Source organism: Pleurodeles waltl, chromosome 10 (genome assembly GCF_031143425.1).
Source record: "Pleurodeles waltl isolate 20211129_DDA chromosome 10, aPleWal1.hap1.20221129, whole genome shotgun sequence".
In the NCBI taxonomy this organism is placed as follows: domain Eukaryota; kingdom Metazoa; phylum Chordata; class Amphibia; order Caudata; family Salamandridae; genus Pleurodeles; species Pleurodeles waltl.
Genome location: NC_090449.1, coordinates 186,594,071 through 186,617,889, shown reverse-complemented (window position 1 = coordinate 186,617,889; position 23,819 = coordinate 186,594,071). Strand labels below are relative to the sequence as shown.

General features: G+C 44.3%; 1 protein-coding gene across 5 annotated transcripts in view; it reads right to left on the bottom strand.

The window, feature by feature from the left end:
* DEXI (Dexi homolog) overlaps window positions 1–23,819 on the bottom strand; it is a 137,410-nt gene that overhangs the window by 3,465 nt on the left and 110,126 nt on the right. For 2 of the 5 annotated variants that reach the window (XR_011199072.1, XM_069210168.1), the window contains one exon: window positions 21,998–22,045. The exons of the other annotated variants lie outside the window; for them this stretch is intronic. Coding sequence is in view for 1 of the 2 variants with exons in the window: in XM_069210168.1 (XP_069066269.1) it covers window positions 21,998–22,045 (48 nt within the window). In the remaining variant the exon portion in view is untranslated. The remainder of the gene's footprint in view (window positions 1–21,997; window positions 22,046–23,819) is intronic. 5 annotated transcript variants of the gene reach the window in all.

Here is a 23,819-nt window from a genome sequence, read left to right as displayed (position 1 = left end):
TTCGTAGATCACCCTCAGTTTTGCAGGAAATGTCAAACTGTATCTCAGGTTGAGGACTGTCATTTGCTTCTTCACCTCCAAAAAAGATTTTCTCTGCTCTTGAACTTTTTGGGGGTCATCCGGAAATACTGTGATCGGGTGACCTCCAAATCGCGGAGGGCCATGTACACGTAAGTGCTGCAAGATAGCATTACAGTCTCTAAAACTGAAAAGGCGGCAATGCATGGTGGCTCACGCGGACAGGGTGGAGGCACCAATGCTTGATTGGCTCGTTCAACTGTAAAAATCTTTGGAAAGCTGCCTGGGAAGTAGTGTGCCAATGATCCAGTCCTCCAGAAACAGCTCTGCCGATTATCCTTCCGCTCGCTTCACATCATCCCTCCACAGCTTCCATTCGCTCCTTCAGGCACATGGTAAGTCTCTCCAGGGAGGAAACAGCTTCTTTGAACCCCCTCATATCTGTCTTAATAGCCCCCATATTGTCCTCTGTGGCTGTAACGTGGTCTGCTACTTTTCGAAGGTCCACACAAAGATGTACATCTATGGCCACAGAGTCAATTTCATTAGCTAATTCTGCAGGGCTTCCATCAATGGCTGCCATTATATCTAACAGAGCAAATCCTAACCCCCCCCCACCGAAGGATGATTCAAAGCTTTGAGGTGGACCGTCTGCAGGAGGTGGATCACCCGGTTCCGCAGTCTGCAGGTAATTGAGTTTCTTATTGGATTGTTCAGATCATACTGTTTTAACCTTCACCATGATGCAAGGGCCAGTGCCTAGGGGCTTTTTACTGTCACCGCCCTTTGCTTGGGATCCAAGCCCTACATCCACAGTCCAGGGGGCCAGAGATTAGGGACACTGGGTCAACGTTCCACTCCTCTATTTGTAGCACAACAGTGTCCTTCTGCCGAAACACTCCAGGTTTTCTCCGGTGTTATTACCCCTGTATATCCAGCAATGGGGCCCCTCAGTCCCACCACTAGCCAACCCTCCCACTGTCCAGCGTTTAAGGAGCCACTGTGGAACAAGTCCTGGCAACAACAGTCATGCCCTCCCTCAGCACTTTAGTCATCCAGGTAAGGAGAAGGTGACACGGGCCCCCATCTGGGAGGAAAGAGAAAGTTCCAGAATCACTACTCCCCCAACGTATCCTGAGCGGGGCAATGTGCACACTCTCCCTGCAGTACTTCAGCCCCAGGTGCTTCTGTTTCATGCAGCAAAGGATGGGCGTGGCCTCCCCACTGTTCAAGTGTCTGGGTTAGTTCTTGGTCCTGACAGCCCTAGGTCTAGGCCCATCTCAGAAGGTCTAAGATACTCAGCTCCTCCAAAAATAAATCAGTCATATCTTCTGTCCATGACTTAGGACTGACTGCGGCTCCAACAGAACCCCGAGACAGGTCTCGAATCATTTTCAGTTCTGGTCGCCAGGCGCCCCCGCCGACTGCACCCGGCAGGCGTTGCGTGCCATCCAGCACTTCACGGGATATCACTGCTGCTGCTGCTGCTGCTTTTCCCCCTGGTAGGCAATATAATTAGGCTTCGGTCACTGCTCATGGCCCGGAAACTCTCACCGCAACTTGCTGCATCGCATAGCTTATCCTCCGTGCAGGCCTCCTCTCCCCAGAAGACCCTTGTTGTATAGGTGCTACTTTCTGTTTAAGTTCAGCTGTCACAGTGAGAGCTTCTGCTGCCGTGCACTGTGCTTGGCACGAGCTCTCGCTGTGACGCATGCTGCATGTTTAATTCATTATGTTGTCTATAGCAGCGCGCTCTGTATATTTCTAAATAGCGTATTTTTTCTTCTATTATAGACTTGTGACATTCAGTTTAGAATTGGTAGTTTTAAGTAATAGCTTGCATGTGTGCAACATGTTGTATTTTGAAAAGTATAACTATAATATAAATAAATGTAAGTGCAACATTGGTTATAACAGTTTACCCTGTCTTACCGATGCTCTTGTCAAGCTGGTTGTGGGCTCCTATTTTTGTGGTTTAATAAAGAAGTTCTACACTGGATCCGTGCTTGGAGAGCCTCATTTACTTTTAAATACTAAGCCACTTCCAACAACCCTCCTCTGTCGCAGGTCTGGGCTTGTCACCCTCTGGGGTCCAAACCTTCACTCCGCTCTCGCTCCTCTGAGGGCCCAGTCACCACTAAGCCCCCACTCGCAGACGTCACTCGGAGTGCACTGCACAGCCCCAGAGTCTGCTTGTCTCATCCACGACTCGACCTGGGTCATGTGGATTCACTGGCATTAGCACAAGAGCCCTCCACTCCACTCCACTCCCTCACGGGACGTCCTAACCCCCTTCAGAAAGAGCAATAACCATGGGGGGGAGGGGAGATGGATATCGATTCCAGGTGGGAATGCAGGATGTTTTAGGAGGGGCTGGCCGGAGCACAGAGAAGTGTGACTATTCTGCAATCTTGGTGGACTCCACCTTCGGATTCTGGATACTTAACTCTCCTTGCCACCATTTTCAACTCTCACCCAATTCCAATCCACCTTTTTTCCACCTTCCATCATTACCATTTGCGTGATAAAGAAATGAAGGGTATCCAGAGAAGTACTGACAGGGCCAAAAAGTTTGGCTTTTGAATAGTGGAAAGTTACAGGTGTTGCGTTAGCAATGTCTCAATTTAGGCATATTCTAAGTTTTCATCCAATGGTCATTGGTGTAATTTCCTTTCCACCTGCCATGTGTGAATGCAACACTGGTCCTGCTCAGGCTTTCTATTAAGAAGCATTGGCCTGACAGGATAATTAGTAAGAAAGTAGAATTCTGGGAAAAATTAGGTTGAAGCATAAATTAGGGTTGGAAGATAATTATGAATGAAAGGTGTGTCAGTACCATTAATGTCTTCCCAAGAGATTTTCTCCTACACAGCTTCTTGCAAAGAGGGGTAGGTGGTTGCATCCTGGTCAACTGGTGCCCAAAAACCTTAATACCGACACTGGGTGCCACTCTGCCTGGAAACTAGCTGAATAGAGAGCCGTCAGACTTGTGCTATGTGGGAGCTGGGTAGGGGAGAGATGAGGTATCAAGGCAGAGAGCCACTACTGGGGGCGGACGGGTGATGAAATGATGGAGTGAATAGACTGAAGAGGAGAAAAGATCAAGGAAAGGAAAGTGAGAAGAAAAGAGGAAAGGGTGGATCTAGAGCAAAGAGAGAAAGAACAGGAAATAAAGTAAAATTGATTTAATAAGTAAAGGAAGAGTGAGAGTTGAATGGGGAATGGAATGGAGGAGGGGCAGAAGAGATGATTTGATAAGGATAATGTTACAGAAAGGGGAGATGAACAAAAGAGGGAACAGTAGCACGTAAGCTTTTGATATTGAAATAAAAATCAACAACTGGCTTCCATTTCAGCATGGATGTCATGGGCTCTTGGATCGTGTAAGCTAAAGGCACTAGCAGGCAGTGTGATGAACCAACACGGATTGTCAGAATCAGAAGCTGGCACCGGTGGAGAGTGTGCAAAGGCATTCTGAGTAACTGATGACACAGGCAGTGGGATTAGGTCAAACGGTGGCCAGAATGAGGGGATGAGACTGGAGGGAATGGAAGAACTGGCGCTGTTAGATTGTGAGGAGGAGACACTACTTGATAGTAAAAGCAGCTTGCAGTGGTGGGGGAAGTTGAAGATGCTGGTACTGGCAGGCAGTGTGAGAAGTTAACACATGCAGCAGTGTGAGACGTTGTGCAGTGTCACTTGGGAATGGTGGGCAGTGTAAGGGTAAAACTGTTCTGAAGGACTTTGGAGCACAGTGCTCTTAATCTGTCACATTTCTTGCCAAGCAAACAATTCAGTCCCAGCGTTCATGGACAATAAGTTGTGCTACACAGGAAGACTGGGACAGATCAATGATCCTGGACTGGATGTTTAGACCAATGGACCCCCCTCCTTATCCCAACACATGGACATGTTGTAAAACAGGGCACAGAAAGCAGAGGCCATGCCAAGTCATTCGCATTATCTTAGAGGGAACTGTAAGAGTATTAAATGATGTTATAGTCTCTGCCCTCCGACAATGGATAGCTTCCCTGTCCTTGCAGTTTTCGGTTGCTTCTCTTTCCCCACTGGCTTAACTGAAGAAAAAACAAATTAGCTGTGCTCTTTGTTTTTGTGTGTTTAGTTTATATCTTTACATTCACGAGTGCAATTTGCTTATACACTTTTGTATAATGAACGAGAAAATAATGTTATGCAGTCAGGCCTTACATGGAAAAGTAAATGTGTAACCGTACTGCTGGCGCATTTTTAGCAGTATGCATAATCCATGATCAATGGACTACATCAATGGAGACCTTACTGATGCAGCAGCAGAAGAGCTTTTTCTTAAGTGTAGGCTACGGAATGGATTTTGTTATTTCCTGCACTATTCCACCCTCTTCTTGTAATTCCAACATAGTGCATTTAATGTAATGGAACGACATAGTCTATATGCATATTTACGTTAGAACCTGCTTTTTACTGACAACTCCAACTCTATCATCCATTCCTACTGCTACCTCATGTATCCAAAAGACTAAAGGAGTTTTAAACTTAAAATCTTTATTTGTATATTTTAGAGGATGAACAACGCAGTACAACCGAACATCTGAGCTAAGGGTGCATGATGGCAAGGAAAAGTATACCAAGTGCCTTTTAAATAGATCTAGAGCACACAGAGGCAGAGCCAGTTAGTTACCTTGAATAGAGACTTCTGTTAAACATTATCAGCTTTACATACATACTACTACTGTGCTTAAAGAAGTGTGACACCATGGATCCAATCAGCCAAGACATTACATAATATCTAAACTCTAGCCAAATATGTCAGTCTCTTCTAGAGAACATCCTAAGATGATAATGTCCACCAATCATTCCTTGACTAGGGCCCCCAGGGTAACAGTAATGCCTGCAAGACTCTCCTCAAAGGCATTACGGTAACAGTTTCTAAGAACCTGGCATACTTCAGGATAGTTTTATTAACAACAACTAAGAGATACGCAAAGAAATATGAGAAATCTGGAATGTCAAAACAATGGACAAAACCTTAGAAATATCCAACCATAAGCAAGACCCAAGAGGGCAATGCTAAAAACATGAAGGCAGATGGGGAGAAACCACATCTATGGCATGAGCCTGCATTTGCTGCACCCATCCTCACCACTATTTAGTACAGTCTGAGACCATATTTACAAAAGTACAATATGAAGCAAAGATCTCAGTGACAGGTTCTTGGTGAGTCCCAGAAAAGTGATATAGGTTCCATAGCAATTTCCATAACCAAGTTCTCAGCCCTTTGGAGGTATGTACTATTAATCTAAAAAATAATAACAATATTAATAAAAAAATAAAGGGAAACTGTTCCTAACAGAGGAGGTCCTAGAAGGTTATACACTCACTCAGGTCAAACAGTAGGGGAATTGCTCCCAATTAGGGAACTTTTAGTTACTTGTGGTCCTGAAGAAGCGCTATGGATCCGATTCTCCTGGACCGCCAGGAGTGAAACATGTCGACCTTTACTCACTTTTGACTTCTATAGCTATGTGGGTTCATTACCTTCCCAAAGTAGCCCTCAATGGCTTTCTTTGGTGGCTTTTTTTTTTTTTTTTTAATCACAAGGAGAGTACAGTGTAATTAAATGACTTTTTGGTAACCCCTAGACAGTTTTAGTTATTCACTTACATTTAGTTCTCCCAATTTGACCTCATATTTTAGGAGACCCTCACACTTACAGGCTTCACAATATGGTGTCTAATAGAAGGATCTCAGCTAAAATGACCCTTCGTGGGGTGCGCAGGTCCTACGAGGAGCATCCCGATGATGAAACAAGATAGCCTTTTTGAGATGTGTGAGGGCACCAACAATTAAGGGAGCAATTCCCTTACTGTTTGGCCTGAGTGAGTGTGTAGTATTCTAGGATCTTCTCTGTAGGGAACAGTATTCCTTTATTTTTTGATTAATTATCGTGCAGAACCAGGGTACTGGATGTTTTCAGATCCTGCCCCCCCCCCCATCTTGAGTTTTGTTGTTATGTACTGAGAGAGCGTAACTTATATAATCTATATTGACATGAAATGATTATGAACTAATGTGTGATAATACCGCTTAAGTAATTGTATTAATGTATTTTGTTTAAACGTGCACCTGAAATGTGATCACGGGGAGTGGCCGTCAATGTATACGTGGACTAATAAAAATGACTAATGTTATGAATTACTATAAAAGAATAAGTTTTATACTAATGATTGAGTTATTGAATTTGTGCTGAAATCCTTCTAGGCCTTAAGTTAGCATGAGCCGAAGCTTAGCTGCTTGGCTCTCATATTAAACTTATTTTTCCTATCTTGCAGTGTTCTGTCTCGCAAAAGGACATGACCCCTTGTTTTCTTCAAACTAGAAGCTGAATGTAACCATAGTAGATCCGTTCTCATGAAATCCACATTGCTTGTAGAAAATATTAGACAAAATGCAACAGTGTAGATTAATGTAATGTACAAGGTCGTTTAAACCGGTGAAGACAATGGAGCTACTGACCAAAAGATGTGCAAAGAATTACAGAAGGATGAAATCATACCGGACATGCAACCTCTGAAGACGTCAATCACATGGACCAATAAAATGTCTGTAAAATAATATGGGGTGAAAGATTAATGACATAATCTGTTTTCTAAATGGGTGAAGATAGTGGGGTATAACCAATGACCAATAAGATTTTAGGGGAATGTACAACGAAAAAGGGATAAAAACCCATGACACAGAGAACCATTAGAATTAGATAGGGAATGCTATTGATTTTATCCAGAAACCTTGTCACTCTGTTTGGTGACTTACTTTGGTTTTATTTAAACCATCCTTTCCTTAGATTGCCCATATTACACTTTACCTCCTTATGAGGGAAGTGCCCCTTTTTTGCCCCGGAGCTGAATTCTGCCTGATGGTGATCTGACTGATGTCCTGAAGACGAAGACTGAACCTGAGTGCTGACCTAAACCTTGGAGGGTAACTAAGACAATGAAATTGTGATTTGTCTGTTTGCTTTCCTTTCTAGGTACCAACTGCTTACGTTTGACAGAGACCGTAGCTAGATGATTTCCAAATTGGTGTTCTAAATTGTTTTGCATGAAGCCCAACATGCTAATGCTAATCAGTGGTTAGGACAGGGGTTCACTAAAATTTACGCAAATGGACAAACATCTGAAACTATGCTTTGTTGAACTGACGCGTTGATGATACTCTGCTAAAGTTGATTTATTTACACACCGCGTTATGTTCTGATGTTCGCGATTCTTGCCTTAGTGAAATCTTATCAGAGTTGCCATATTGTGACTATGTTATTGTGTTTCTTGGTTTTGAGATTAACCCATCTGCTTTTAGAATTGTAACTAATAGGGAATAAAACTCATAAAATTCTACTAAACTGGTGTGGTTATTCATGACTATCAGGTCATGGTGGTGTCATGAATTGATTAATGTCTTTGACTAAAGTGAAATGTATTGTTGTGATAAATACTGATGACATTATTGACGTATTGATTGATATATTGATTAGTTATCTCGTCCTAAGGTGTCTCTCAACTGGGTCAAAAGATTCATTGGCCTAAAAGGAGTCCTGATGTGTAATCAATTATCATAAAGGGACGCGTTAACAGTTCCGGTAGCAGAGCGACGGTTTGGCCCTTTGGGGCCCTAGGACGAAGAATTACTGTTTAGATTGTTTTTCTGAGATAATGCAAATTGGAGGTATGATGTGTTTCAAAATTCACAATGACTTTCCTGGGATCTCGGAGCCTGCCTAAGTGCATTTTAGCATGTGTGGTGTAGGATTTGCGCTTGCTCAGCCTATGCATTTTGCAGGTGATTTGTGAAGTTTTTGTGTATTTAGGCCAGGTAATGTTGCTTTAATAGGAGTGGGCGTACTCCACAGTATGAGAGTAGGGAAGTCAGCGTACTTCACATGAATGTGGCGATTTATGCCAAAAAATTATCCACGTGGTTGGTTGTTAACGTACGGACCCGTCGTGGTCTAAGACTCCAGAGTATACTGACAAGTGTAGGAGACACTTGGGTTTATGTTGTAATTTGTGCAGTTTAAGTAGGTCAATCGGGCGTGGTTGACAAGTCGTGTTTGAGTCAATTGTGTGAATGAAACCTTCAATGGAGATTTGGCAAGTTCTAAAGTGCACTAGAGCAAACCATTGACAAGTCGGGAGTAGGATTTGCGGGTCGAATTCTGCTTGCAGGTGAGGGAACTGAGAAAGAGAGAGTAGCGGCCGAGGCTCCAAGTGAAATCTCTGTAAAGTTCTAAAGCGGTTGTGTACCCTTCCTGTAGTAAACCGGCAAATTTGAGTTGTTATTGTTGTTGTTCAAGGTGCTCGCAATATGTTGCATTAGTTTGGTGTGAATCCAGTGAGGGGCGGACAAGCCGCACAACTTTGTCAGCTGCAGTGTGTGTGAGTGTGACGTCAGTGGTGCTGCGCTGAGATAGGTCAGTTGCTGAGAGGGGTCGTGCACGGATTGGCAGCCGTCCGTGAGAGGCAATAGGTTGAGAAAGGTGGGTAAAGAGTGTCCTGGGAATTAAAGTCACTTCCTGATTAAATACAGACAAGAGAAAAGACGCAAAGATGAATTTTATCAAAGCTTTCAAGAGCGCTCTGAAAGGAGACGCATACATTATGGCGAGTGAAGGGGAGCCTACACCACCTGAGGGTACTCCAGCTTATATAGTCATGGAGGAAAAGGGTGTTGCGCCTTGCTTATGGATGAAACAGTGGCGCAAACTGACAGAAAAAGAGGGATGTTTGGTGTTTCTGGAGCACGGAACGTTCAATACGAGAATTTTAGAGAATTTGAGATGTATGTTAAGTGTACAAAAGCCACCTCCAAGGCCAGCTCAGTACGAGGCATTGGCAGTCTGGGATTTAATGGCTATTAAACAAAGGCAACAGAAATTCGAGAGGAGAATGAAAAGGGCAGAAAATACTTTAGCAGAGGCTAGATGGGACAATGAGAGCAAAATGTGGAGACGGGGAATAGTTGACGGACTAAAATTGTTTCCAGTAATAGCACAGGGAGACGAAACGCAGGGGAAGAAAGTCACCTGTAAGACAGACAAGGACTCTAATAAGCCTACAGAGACTAAGAGGTCTTGGATAGAGGAAGATGACTCAGATGATGAAGAGTTTCTTAATCAATTGTTGCATGATCGCCCGCCACCTTATGCAGTGGACGACAATGTCCCGAGCACCAGTGCGGGTCCTGGGAACCAGACGCAGGAGAAGGGAGTTACTGATACAGTACAGACTAGTGATATGGGTTTGATACAGAATGGCTTCAGTGTACCCACTGCGCCAGACATGCAGATACAGTTGCAACCTCTGCCGCAGATACAGAGAATCTATCCAGACGTCCCAGTACTAGAGACTACTACAAATCTGATAGTGCCGCCTGACCCGATATATACAAAATCAAGGTTAGTGCAGATTGAGCCAACTCCACAATTGCTGCCGCAGCAACAGCTGATACCAGGGTATAGTCCAGCAGCAGGACCTCCATTAGTACCTGCCCCAGTCTCAGTGAGTCAAGCTTTGGGAGTTACTGCTCTGCGGGGTTTGGGACCAGGTCAGACACCAGCTGCCATATCATTACCAATTACTGTCGGTCCACCGGTGCCATTCTATGCGCAAGGTAAGCCTGGTATGTGTGATCAGGGAGTAATCACCCAAGATGCAATAAGAGGAGGGTCCATAGGAACTCCACAGTTAATGGCTCCGGGAGAACAATCAGTTGAAAGACCAAGGTCTTTGTTAGACCTTAGTCCAGTTGAAACACCTTTTGAGGCAATGAGACAGGCAGGGCTAGGTGTGCTAACCTCACAGACAATGAGTATGAATGCTTCACAGTGGCCAATGATGCATGCAGTGAATATTTCGTTGCAAGGGTTCTCTGTGCAACAATTAAATGAGTGGTTAGAAAAAAACTTACGCTTCACAAAAGACTGCAGTAACTGCAGAGAAGCCAGAAAGGTCAGAAAAAGATGAATACCTGAACTTTGTGAGACTGGGTGTGGAAGCTGCTGAACTGGTGGGAGGGACAATAGGGGTAAACCAATTAGAATCGTACACAGAAGCAGAGTTAAGGTATCTATGCCCCAAAATCACTAAAGAAGTGGGCAAGGTGCATCAGAGGTTGGCGAACCTGGCAGACAAATACAATATTGACATTGAGAATATTAAACATTTGAAAAGAAGTTACAGACTAAACTTCGACTCCAAAGACTTTGATCACATGAGTTCGGCTGGAATAAGGGCGCATCTTAAAGAAATACTTCAAAGTGCTCAGATCTGGGGGGCCTTAGAAAAGTGGGAAGGCAGATGGGCAAAGAAAAGAGATAAGGAAAAAAGCGACAGTCCGGGATCAGGTCCGACTAAAGCCTCACCAGACACTGGGAGAGTAAAGATACTACCAATGAGAGAAACAGCTGGAGGGGTTTTAGTTCATGTACCATGGTCCAGGGGAGACATTCTGTCTTTCACAAATGATTACCCCAGATTGAGAGAGAAACAGATAGAGTGGTATCAGCAGACAGACAGGTTTGTGAAACTTGCGAAGTGTCTCTGGGAAGACTTGAATACCTTGTTTGAGATTATTGTTCCACCCGACTTATGGCTTGAGTGCAAGAGAGGTGTAGACTGGCCAACACAGGAGCCGGCAAGGGATAAGGTGACTGGAGCACCATCTGAAGAAGTGATGAAGTATTATCATAAAGTGATTGAGTTTTTGATGCAAAAGGTGTAGCCGAAAGTGACAGATTGGCAAAAAATCGACCGGACCTCACAGGAGTTTAAAGAGTCAATCCATGCTTACTATGAGAGGTTATTGAAAGCGTTCAAACATTACAGTGGCACTGAGACTATGGAGCCGAAAGTCATGAAGCATCTTGTGTTTAGATTTGTTGAAGGGCTGAGACCAGAGGTTAGCCAGATGATTAAGAATCATTTGATCTGTTGGCAGGCGAAGCCGATTGATGAGGTGTTGCAGTATGCGAAATACTGTAGTGACGAGATTGAGCTGAAGCAGAGAAAACTGAAGGAGAAAGTGATGGTGATGCAGATAAGGGCAGCGCAGGCAGGTATGCAAGGGAATGGAATCCAGCAGATGGTACAGCAACAACCGCAAGGGAATGGCGTGTTTCAGGCGCAACCTAGAGGCCAAGGTCGAGGTTTTGTGAATCGCGGTCCAGATTTGAATATTGTGGTGGTTCAAAATACCGTACAAGGGATGAAAAAGATGTCACCATGTCAAGCGTGCGGGGGCATGGGGCATTGGAAGCGGGAATGCCCGAATGTGGTGCATGATGGTGTCGTTCAACAAAGCACTGATGTCGGTACATTTCAAAATATGAGGGGTCCAAAACTGAGAGGTCAAAACCAGAACCTCCAAAATAACATGGTACAGATGCAGGGGTTACAGCCCATGCAGCAAATGCAAATGCTGCGTGTTCAACCAGCACAAATGCAGCAGGTACAACAGCAGGTTCCCATGGTACCTACACAGCAAATGCAATTACCCTTAGCTCCAATGAGACAGCAACAGGTGATGCTTCCTCAGCAGGTCAGAGGTCAAGTAGTGAGCCAAAATAATACAGTACAGCAATTCCCATTGCGTGGTGAAGATGGAATGAATGATGAATGGTTGGATGACAGTTCAGACAGTGAGGAGTGCAGGCTTGCAGCATCCCTAGAAGTGGACCAGAGGGGACCCTATGTAGAGGGAAAGGTGATGGGTCACAAGGTTTCATTCTTGGTTGACACCGGAGCTACACGCTCTACAGTCAGAAGTGCAGAGGTTCCGAAGTTGCCACTTTCACGGCGTACCATAAGAGTGGTAGGAGTAGCAAACCAGTACCTGACAAACCCGATCACAGATCCGGTGCAAGTTGAGATTGGCAACTTTCAGGGACTGCATAAGTTTGTAGTTTGCGATTCAAGTCCCATTTCCCTACTGGGAAGAGACTTAGGTGGTCATTACAACCTCAGCGGTCTTTTTACAAGACCGCTGAGGGACCGCCGTGCGGAAGACCGCCAGTGGTGGCGGTTTGCCGCTCGGCCTATTATGACCGTTGGCAGCTCTTCGTCCTTTTACAGACGGAGAGGCGCCAACAGCCATACTGGCGTCAGGCGGGGAAGTGGAGGTTGCTCCACCTCCACCGTCACGCCAACAGAACACCGCCCAGCGAATCACGTCCTGTGATTCACCGTGGCGGTGTTCTGTTGACGGTGTGGTGTCGGCGGAGCTGCCCCCATGGCTCCCGTCCCCTCCCGGAGGATCGAAGGAACAGGTAAGTCGATCGTCTGTTAGGGGAGGGGGATGGGGGGATGTTGTGTGGGTGCATGGGGGTGTGCGTCTGTGTATGTAGAGGGGGTGTGTGAGTGCGTGTATGCTTGCGGGGGTGTTGCGTGTTTTGGGAATGAGTGCGTGTATATCTGTGGGTATGTCTGTATGGATGTGTGCGTGTATGTTTGTATGTGGGTGTGCGTGTCTGACTGTGTGTGTGGATGTAGGCATGTATGTCGGTGTGTGTGCGTCTGTGTGTTGGTGGTGCCTGCGTGCGTGTCGTGTGTGTGTGAGTTTCTGTGATATTGGGGGTCGGGGTGGGGAGGGGGGCCCTGCCACCTTTGGGGGGTGGCAGGGGTGGTGTAGGGTAGGAAGTCGGGGTGGGGGAGACCCCTATCAGTGCCAGGGATTAAATTCCCTGGCACTGATAGTGCTTACCGCCATGGATTTCATGGCGGTTCCAACCGCAGGAAATCCACAGCGGTAAGTCGGGTCAAAATACCGCCGGCGGTATAGTGACGGCCGCTGGGCTGGAGACCCAGGTCTCTAGCCCGGCGGTAGTCTCCGCCCTGGCGGGCGGAACGGAGAACCAGCGGATGACCATGGCGGTAACCGCCATTGTCATATTACAAAAAAAAGACCACCAGCCTGTTGGCGGTCTTACTGCCGCTTCTCCGCCTTTCGCCAGGGTCATAATGACCCCCTTACTGTGCAAAACTAAATGTTCGATTACCTGTTCCAATGATGGAATTGAGGTGCAGACACACAGTGATGATGAAGGGGATGATGGTCAGTTCTCAGAGTTAGAGACAGAGACTGCGAATGAGGATTATCCTTTGATAACCTTATTCCCGATGCTTACAGTGACTGACTTACCAGCTGAGTTACAGGGAACAGTGACAGAGAAAGTGTGGGACTTGACAGGAAAAGAAGTAGGGCTGATAAAAGGAGTGGAACCAGTTAAAGTACAAGTGAAGCAAATGCAGTGTTTTCCCAGGTGCCGCAGTACCACATGGCACAGGATGTCCTTATTCAGGTGTCGCAGATAATTGCGGATTTTGTAAAGCAAGGAGTTCTGAAAGAGGTATTGAGCAGCCCATGTAGTTCACCAATAATGGGTTTGAAAAAGCCTTGTGGGAAGGTTCAAATTGTTCAGGACTTGAGGAAAATAAACAAGATTGTGGTAAAATGTTGTCCCATAGTACCGAATCCAGCAGTAATCATGTTTCAGGTTCCGTGTGATGCAGAGTGGTTCACTGTTGTAGACATATCATAAGCTTTCTTTTCGGTGCCTCTTCATGAGGACAGCTAATTTCTCTTCAGTTTCAAATTCCTGGACAAGGTGTACAGTTGGTGCAGAATTCCTCAAGGGTTTTCTGTGTCACCGTCCATCTTCAATCAGATATTGAAGAAGGACTTGGAGTCATTAGAACTGCCTTGCAGTTCGACTCTGACGCAATACATTGATGACTTACTGATTGCGTCCAGAACCAAAGATGACCGTAGGTATGACACAATTGCCTTACTGAACCATTTGGGAAAGAACGGACATAAAGTGTCCCCGAAAAATCTGCAGTACTGCCAGAAGGAGGTAAAATACGTAGGACACTTGATTGAGAGAGGGTCCAGGAGAATATCAAGAGAAAGGGTGACAGCCATGCTGCAGATGAACCCCCCGACAACAAAGAGAGATGTCAGAATGTTTTTGGGAATGGTGGGTTACTGTCGTCAGTGGATTCCTAATTTTTTCGATTATCTCTAAACCATTAATAAAGCTGACAGGCAAGGAAACTAAGGATGACCCGTATACCATAACTCTGTCCAAGGAAGAGCTTGAGTCATTCATGGAATTGAGAGAGTGCATGTGCAGGGCACCAGCCTTAGGTATGCCTGATTACACTAAACCTTTTCTACTATTTTGTCATGAACGTGATGCTTGTTCTTTGTCTGTCTTGACACAGGTCCTTGGAGGTGCAAACCGTCCTGTAGCATATTTTTCAGCTACCTTGGACCCAGTCGCAGCAGCTTTACCGGGTTGTTTGCGCGCAGTTGCAGCAGTTGGTCAGAGTCTCACACAGTGTGAAGGCATAGTGATGGGACATCCCTTAACAGTAATGGTTCCACATTCAGTTGAGATTCTGTTGACTCGAACTAAAACCCAGCACATGACAAATGCCTGACTTACCCGATATGAGACAATTATTTTGGGGTCGCCAAATGTCTCCTTAAAGAGATGTAGTGTATTGAACCCGGCAACTCTACTTCCTGTTGAAAGTACTGAGATTAATAATGAAGAGGAAGTGGAGCATGATTGTCTTGAGGTAACAGAACTATGTACCAAACCCCGACCTGACATTCAAGATACGCAGTTAAAGGAAAATGACTGCATTATGTTTGTTGATGGATCCTGTTTGAGAAACTCAGTCGGAATACTGAGAGCCAGTTATGCTGTGTGTACAATCGCTGGTATTATTGAAGCATCCTGGCTCGAGAGAGTGTATTCCGCACAAGTGGCCGAATTAATTGCCCTTACTATGGCATGCCACGCAGCTGAAAATTTGAAAGTCACTATCTATACTGACAGCAGATACGGATTTGGCATTGTACATGATTTTGGCCAATTGTGGTCACAAAGAGGTTTCATGATCTCTTCTGGTTCTCCAGTGAAAAATGGCGAACAGATTAAGGATTTGTTACATGCGATTCAGTTACCTCTTGAAATTGCTGTGGTGAAATGCAATGCTCATGTTAAATCACAAGACTTTGGCCCTCATTCTGACCCTGGCGGTCGGCGGAGAGGCGGCGGTCGGACCGCGAACAGACCGGCGGTCAGAAAAATGGCATTCTGACCGCGGCGGTCACCGCCGCGATCGCCCGCCACTTCCCCACTCCGACCGCCACGGCGGTCATGACCGCCGGGCTGGAGTTTGCGCACTCCGGCCCGGCGGTCGTCCCAAGACCGCCAACGGTATCATGACCCTGCCTACCGCCGCGGTTTCTTGCGGTCGGGAACCGCCATGCGAACCATGGCGGTAAGCACTATCGGGGCCAGGGAATTCCTTCCCTGGCACTGATAGGGGTCTCCCCCACCCCCCACTACCCACCCGAGTCCTCCCCCCACACCCTCCACCCCCCTGCCACCCCCCAGAGGTGGTAGGAACCCCCTCCCCACCCCCACCCCGACATGCACATACATGCACCCCGACATGCACACACCCCCAACATGCACATATACACACCCCCTACACACACATACACAACGGGGACACATACCCGCACACATACATGCAGACATGCGCACCTGCCGAACAGCACACATTACCCATAGACACAGCAGCACCCCCCGCCCGCATACACGCACTCACACACCCCCTCTACACACTCACACGCACACCCCCATGCACGCCCACATCACACAACACCCCCCCTCCCCCTCCCCTCACGGACGGTCAACTTACCTTGTGCGTTGGTCCTCCGGGAGGCGACGGGAGCCATGGGGAGGTGACCGCCAACAGAACACCGCCAACAGAAGACCGCCACACAGATATGTGGGTCGTAATTCTGTGGGCGGTGTTCTGCTGGCGTGGCGGTGGAGGTTGACCAGTCTCCACTTTTCCGCCGACCGCCAGTGTGGCTGCTGGCGGTTTCCCGGCGGAACGCTCCCAGCGGTCGGAATGCGCACAGCGGCATACCGCCGCGGTCGGCGGTCTTCACCGCGGCGGTAACTCGGCGGTCTCGCGAAAAGACCGCCAAGGTCAGAATGAGGGCCTTTGTGTCTATGGGAAACGGCTATGCAGATCAAGTCACTAAATTTTGTGCATTGAACAGTATATCGTTCAAGGATCAGTAGGAATTGTTACCGCAAGCTGAAAATGAAACATGCTTGGACTTTGCCTTAAGAGTTGTCAACACATTAGATGAGCTAAAATCACTGCAGGGTCGTGCTAGCAGGGATGAAAAACGCTCCTGGCAGAGAATGCAATGTGTATAAAGAGCTGACGACTTGTGGGTCTCAGAGGAGGGGAAACTGGTTTTGCCAAACAGTCTTTTGTCACAATTTGCAAGGCTTTATCATGGGCAGGCACATCTTGGGAGAGATGCAATGATCGGATTGTTCAAAATCGTCTGTTCAATCCGAAATTCAGACAAGCCGCAGAGGTTACCTGTCACAGATGCATCATCTGTCAACAGATGAATGTGGGGAAAGGAACTGTGGTCACTTTGAGCCACATTGGGAGAGCTGGAGGTCCGTTTAGCAAGATGCAGATGGATTTCATTGAGATGCCTGTATGTGGAGGCTTGAGGTATGTGTTGGTGACTGTGTGCGTTTTCAGTCATTGGATTGAAGCCTATCCGACACATAGAAATGACAGTCTCACAGTTGCAAAGCTGTTGCTTAGAGAGCTAATACCCAGGTTAGGGTTTCCGGTCTCTTTAGAATCCGATAGGGGCAGACACTTCAACAATGAGGTGATTAAGCTCTTGTGTGCTGCATTAGACATTGAGCAGAAGCTGCATTGTAGCTACCGCCCTGAAGCATCAGGACTAGTAGAACAGATGAAAGGTACCTTGAAGTCGAGAATGGCAAAAATGTGCGCAGCTACCAATATGAAATGGCCAGATGCATTGCCTTTAGTGCTGATGTCGATGAGAAACACCCGATAAGAAGACAGAACTATCACCCCATGAAATCCTCATGGGCAGAGCTATGAGGCTACCCACAGTACCTGCAAATGCTCTTGTGAATATCACGGATGATATGCTGTTGGACTTCTGCAAAGGTTTATACTCTAACTTCGTGTGGGTGTATTGTACTGGGAGAAAACTAGGCGCTCTGGGTAGCGAGGTGAATATCAACGAAGAATGTCGAATCTCGAAATGGTGCACTCTTGAAAGACCACACCCAAAAGGTCTTGATAGATGCTAAAAGCACTATTGCAAATATAAAGTACAAGAGGCACTCATTATAACATGAAAAATAATAGTACTCATAAGTCAGTATACATAGGTAATGTTTTGTCATATATTTCTGAAAATTAATAGGATTATTTCCAACATAATCCCCAATTACAGTATCACTGTCCAAATCCAAATAGTAGAATTAATTGATCTGTTGTTCCAAGATTGCTATGATCCAAAGTCCAAGTCCAGATTTCTCTAATCAAAGTTCAATCATATTCTTCAAAAGAAGATATAGCTTATTATTTAAACTTTAGCAGCCGCATCCAAATTGATAGCCAGTCTAGATTTTCTCAAATCAAGGCTCAATCATATTCTTCAAGGGATGATATAGCTTATTATTTAAATTTTAGCAGCCGCATCCAAATTGATAGCCAACACGTGTTTCGTCCGGGAGTCCGGGAGTTTCCCAATGACTTCATCAGGGCTAAACATATATGTAGATGCGTCCTATATCATAAGTATTCCTTACAAGCGAATCCCAGAATAATTCCGTTAAGCAACTTATCTGCTGATATCAGTTATATCAATCCACCTTCCAATGAGTCAAAACGTGAAGCGCGAGTACGCATGTGTATCGATGAAGTATCAAAAAAAAAAAAAAAAACCTTTAACAGTTTAAAAAACCTTTTTTTTTTTTTTATACTTCATCGATACACACGCGTACTCGCGCTTCACGTTTTGACTCATTGGAAGGTGGATTGACATAACTGATATCAGCAGATAAATTGCTTAACGGAATTATTCTGGGATTCGCTTGTAAGGAATACTTATGATATAGGACGCATCTACATATATGTTTAGCCCTGATGAAGTCATTGGGAAACTCCCGGACGAAACACGTGTTGGCTATCAATTTGGATGCGGCTGCTAAAATTTAAATAATAAGCTATATCATCCTTTGAAGAATATGATTGAACCTTGATTTGAGAATATCTGGACTGGCTATTAATTTGGATGCAGCTTCTAAAGTTTAAATAATAAGCTATATCATCTTTTGAAGAATATGATTGAACTTTGATTAGAGAAATCTGGACTTGGACTTTGGATCATAGCAATCTTGGAACAACAGATCAATTAATTCTACTATTTGGATTTGGACAGTGATACTGTAATTGGGGATTATGTTGGAAATAATCCTATTAATTTTCAGAAATATGTGACAAAACATTACCTATGTAAACTGACTTATGAGTACTATTATTTTTCATGTTATAATGAGTGCCTCTTGTACTTTATGCTGCAAAGGTTTGGCTGATGTGGTTCGCTCTTTTTCCCACCAGGTGGAGGCCAACACATTGCCACCGATCAGTGATCCAGGTCACAACCTGCAAACCGGTGACTGGGTGGTTGTCAAGAAGCACGTAAGGAAGTTGTGTTTGGAGCCGCGCTGGAAGGGGCCATATCAAGTAATACTGACAACAACCACTGCTCTGAAATGTGCAGGCGTTCCAAACTGGATACATGCCAGTCACACAAAGAAGGTAACATGTCCGACCGATGACGAACTTGAAGTTTCCAACTCAGCAAATCCAGAGAAGGAAGCCTCAGGGCCAGAAAACAGCCAAGGGGAAACTGAGACTACAGGAGAGCCCACTGAGGACGGCCTAGTCTCTCAAACAGTAAACGAGTTCGAGAGAGGTGACAGTGAGCCTATCTCAGTAGAGGCAGCAGGAGAACTAAGTCAAGGAGAGGTTCTCCCAGAAGTAGACAGGTACGCGTTGGAGCTTGAACCTGTTACAGACCCAGAAGAAGAAGAAGGGGAAATAGTAGAGAGGGGTCAAAGTACACCGGCATCCCCTGAGCCCGTCGCAGGTCCGTCAAGAGAAAACACCATAGCACAAGAGGAGGGTGCTGTTCAGCGTCCTGAAAGACCAAGCAGAAAGAAGACGCATAAAGGTGATAACTGGCCAAAGAAACAGGCTGCAAAAGGTCGTACCAGGTGAAACAGTAGCAGAAGAAATCGATACAACCCGAATAGAGGATCTAAGTGAAGGAGAATTGCAAAGTGAACGCAGGTTGAAAAGAAAAATAACTGCAAATAGAAGATACGCAGGTCCTGAATGGGCATATGCAACGACATCTGAATGGAAACAAGAATTCTTAGCATTCTGTTTTGATCGAGAAGTACCAGGCCAATACTACGGTACCTGAAATCAATCAGAGAAAGAGACTGTGTTAAACTGATATTGAAATTGAAAGCTGAAAAGCTGAGAAAAAAAACTTATAAATTACCGGATGGGACACCTGAACCTGAATTGACTTTGAAAAAACGAATATGACAAGCTGCTAACCTCATTTGACCGAAGGGTCCTGGAGTGAGCAAAACGCTGTAAATATACTCAGCGAGAAAGAGAGACTTTGAGAAAGAAAAAAAAAAAAAAGCTTTTAAATCGTCCTCAAGTTGATTGTTTGTTTCGACTTATTCTGCTATCTGATTCTTTACAGACCATGGCTTACAATAGAAGTAATAGCAAAAAGGGTAACATGTGTGGTTGGTTAAGTGTTATATTAGGTATTGTGTGTGCGATAATAATTGTAGGTGTGATTGTGGGAATGCCGTGGTTGGATAAGAAAGCGACTAACAATGCTTCAAAACCTGAGACTACAACGCTAACACCATGGGAAAAGTTTGAGCAAGATACAAAACACTTGCATGAGGGAACTAATTCAAAAGGGGAACCCTCCACTAACGTCTTCTATTGCTTGCTGAATGAGTATGTTGAAACCATGGATGCAAGAAACTGTTATGTGTGCACAAAGATTCCTTCATCAGTACAAGAAGGGGTCACCTATCATAGTCTTCCACTAACATACAGGATAAGTTGTAGTTTGCTACTAACAAGATTTTATGACCAGGAGCATGTGCAATATTTTTACTCAAATTTGGATGTGGTGTTTTCTTTTTTGCCAGTGATTGAGTTTCTGAATAAGTTAGCTAAGGAGCATAGTATAACATTAGTTAGAGGCTTCTTTGAACCAACACTTACATTTGGGACAGCTTATGCACACCGCAACAATCTGACTTGCTTATTAACACCTGTAGAGAAACGCCTCTTAGATCACACTGATGATAGACGCAAAGCAGTGAAAGATAGACTAGAAAAGGGGCTAGAGAAACGCACATATGCAAATGATTATGCTTACACTACAATAAAGACGCAAAGCAAATTAGCTATAGATGCACTACATGTAGGTAGACTTTGTATATACAGGCCAAAATCTGATCATGACACTTTATTTGTGGGAACGAGTGAATGCAGGCATGTGTTTTTGTTTCAGAGTAAATGGACATTCATGTTAAATGGACAGGATCCAGCGATCCCTGGGATCTATTATATCTGTGGACTTAATGCTTATTACCGTCTCCCTAAGGGATGGTATGGGACATGTTATTTGGGGATAGTTTTCCCACAGATTTACCAGATTGATGACTTAAAACAAATACCTAAAGCGTCTGAATTACAACATGCTAGACAAAAACGAGAGACAGCGCCTGCTGTCGTTGGTGACATATTTGGAGCCATAATTCCTTCAGTAGGGGTTATTCTAAAATCCATAAAGATTCGACAGTTGTCTACTATTGTGGATAACATGCTGACAAATTTTACAGGGGCTATACTCCTGATGGATACTGAACTTGCTGCAGAAAGAGCTATGACTCTTCAAAATCGGCTTGCTTTAGACATTCTTTTAGCAAAGAGCGGCGGAGTGCGCAAGATGCTCAACGAGGGTCATTGTTGCTCATTTATACCAGACAATAGTAAAAAGATTAGAGGTATGCTTACTAACCTAACTAGAGATAGTGCAGATTTGAAGGAACCTGGAGTGTGGGAGAAAGTGGGAAAAGGAATTGCCAGAGTAGGGAGCTGGTATAGCAACATTTGGAATGGGGTTCTTGCAAAAATATTAGGGGGTCTATTAATTGTCCTGGTCTGTTTATTAGGTTTATGGGGAGCATGCAAAATTCATTACAAAATTAAAATAAATTGGACAAAGAGAAATAGGAGAAATGAGGAAAGTGAAAGAGAGAAAATGTTTAATGAAATTTGGGAAAGTTCACACAAGGGACAAGATGTTGAAATGCGCATTATGCACAAGGTGAAAAATTTAAGGTGAAAGGTCGAAAGGGAAAGGTTTGTGTGATGACGAACGTCATCAGAGGAGGGACTGAGAGAGCGTAGCTTATATAATCTATATTAAAATGAAATGATTATGAACTAATGTGTGATAATGCCGCCTAAGTAATTGTATTAATGTATTTTGGTCAAAGGTGCACCTGAAATGTGACCACGGGAGTGGCCGCCAATGTATACGTGGACTAATAAAAATGACTAATGTTATGAATTACTATAAAAGAATAAGTTTTATACTAATGATTGCGTTATTGAATTTGTGCTGAAATCCTTGTAGGCCTTAAGTTAGCATGAGCCGAAGCTTAGCTGCTTGGCTCTCATATTAAACGTATTTTTCCTATCTTGCAGTGTGCTGACTCACAAAAGGACATGACCCCTTGTTTTCTTCAAACTAGAAGCTGAATGTAACCATACAAGATCCGTTCTGATGAAATCCACATTTCTTGTAGAAAATATTAGACAAAATGCAGCAGTGTAGATTAATGTAATGTACAAGGTCGTTTAAACCGGTGAAGACAATGGAGCTACTGACCAAAAGATGTGCAAAGAATTACAGAATGATGAAATCATACCTGACATGCTACCTCTGAAGACGTCAATCACATGGACCAATAAAATGTCTGTAAAATAATATGGGGTGAAAGATTAATGACATAATCTGTTTTCTAACTGGGTGAAAATAGTGGGGTATAACCAATGACCAATAAGATTTAAGGGAAATGTACAACGAAAAAGGGATAAAAACCCATGACACAGAGAACCATTAAAATTAGGTAGGGAATGCTATTGATTTTATCCAGAAACATTGTCACTCTGTTTGGTGACTTACTTTGGTTTTATTTAAACCATCCTTTCCTTAGATTGCCCATGTTACACTTTACCTCCTTATGAGGGAAGTGCCCCTTTTTGCCCGGGAGATGAATTCTGACTGATGGCGATCTGACTGATGTCCTGAAGACGAAGACTGAACCTGAGTGCTGACCTAAACCTTGGAGGGTAACTATGACAATAAAATTGTTATTTGTCTGTTTGCTTTCCTTTCTAGGTACCAACTGCTTACTTTTGACAGAGACCGTAGCTAGATGATTTCCAAATTGGTGTTCTAAATTGTTTTGCATGAAGCCCAACATGCTAATGCTAATCAGTGGTTAGCACAGGGGTTCACTAAAAGTTACTCAAATAGACAAACAACTGAAACTATGCTTTGTTGAACTGACACATTGATACTCTGCTAAAGTTGATTTATGTACACGCCGTGTTATGTTCTGATGTTCGCGATTCTTGCCTTAGTGAAATCTTATCAGAGTTTCCATATTGTGACTATGTTATTGTGTATCTTGGTTTTGAGATTAACACATCTGCTTTTAGAATTGTAACTAATAGGGAATAAAACTCATACAATTCTACTAAACTGGTGTAGTTATTCATGACTGTCAGGTCATGGTGGTGTCAGGAATTGATTAATGTCTTTGACTAAAGTGAAATGTATTGTTGTGATAAATATTGATGACATTATTGATATATTGATTAGTTATCTCGTCCTAAGGTGTCTCTCAACTGGGTCAAAAGATTCATTGGCCTAAAACGAGTCCTGATTTGTAATAAATTATTATAAAGGAACGCGTTAACAGTTCTATTTTCCATAAACAGTCCTCCCCTTGTGTGAGGAATTGCATCATAGGGTCTGGTGCAAAAGCTGCATGCACTCATGCCATCTCATGGAACATCCCAATTTTTATCAATATACATTTAAGGGGAGAGACTGGAGCATTTGGAAGACAGGGAGATGGACGTTTACCAAACCCATTAAAATCTAGACTAATAACTTCCATGTAGTAGAATCAACTTCTAGGCTGATGATATACTTCTGGGTAATTTAGCCAGCAGCAGCACAAAAAGCTATTTATTTCCTGGCATTGTTTTGTGTAGTTGACCAGATGTTCCGCTGTCGATGTAGTTCGCACTTGTCTCTGTACATTGCACTTATGATTTTTTCTCCCTCTTCATTCCCCCGGTGCACTTCCTCCCAGTTCCTCGGACCTCATCTTACACCCCTCCATTGCATTTTGGAGCTTGGGCTCTTTTTTGCTGCTTACCATGTCTTGCAGTTGCTGTCAGTATCCCGGGTCACCACGGACACAAGAAAGGCTCCAGATATTTTCAGCGTTTGTTATGTTGTGCCTCTGGCCCTTTTTTCATCCTTACCCTGTCAAGTGGATATCTTACTTCGGCGCTAAAGCGACATTTGTGTCTCTTAACTGTGTCCTAAACAATCGCTACAAAAAGGCTCACGAGATTTACTTCTGTTAGTCATATCGTCAAAGCCCATATTGTGGTGGCAGGAATCAGGGCCTATGTAGCAGCGGAGTGTGCAAAGCAGGCGCAGGGACAATG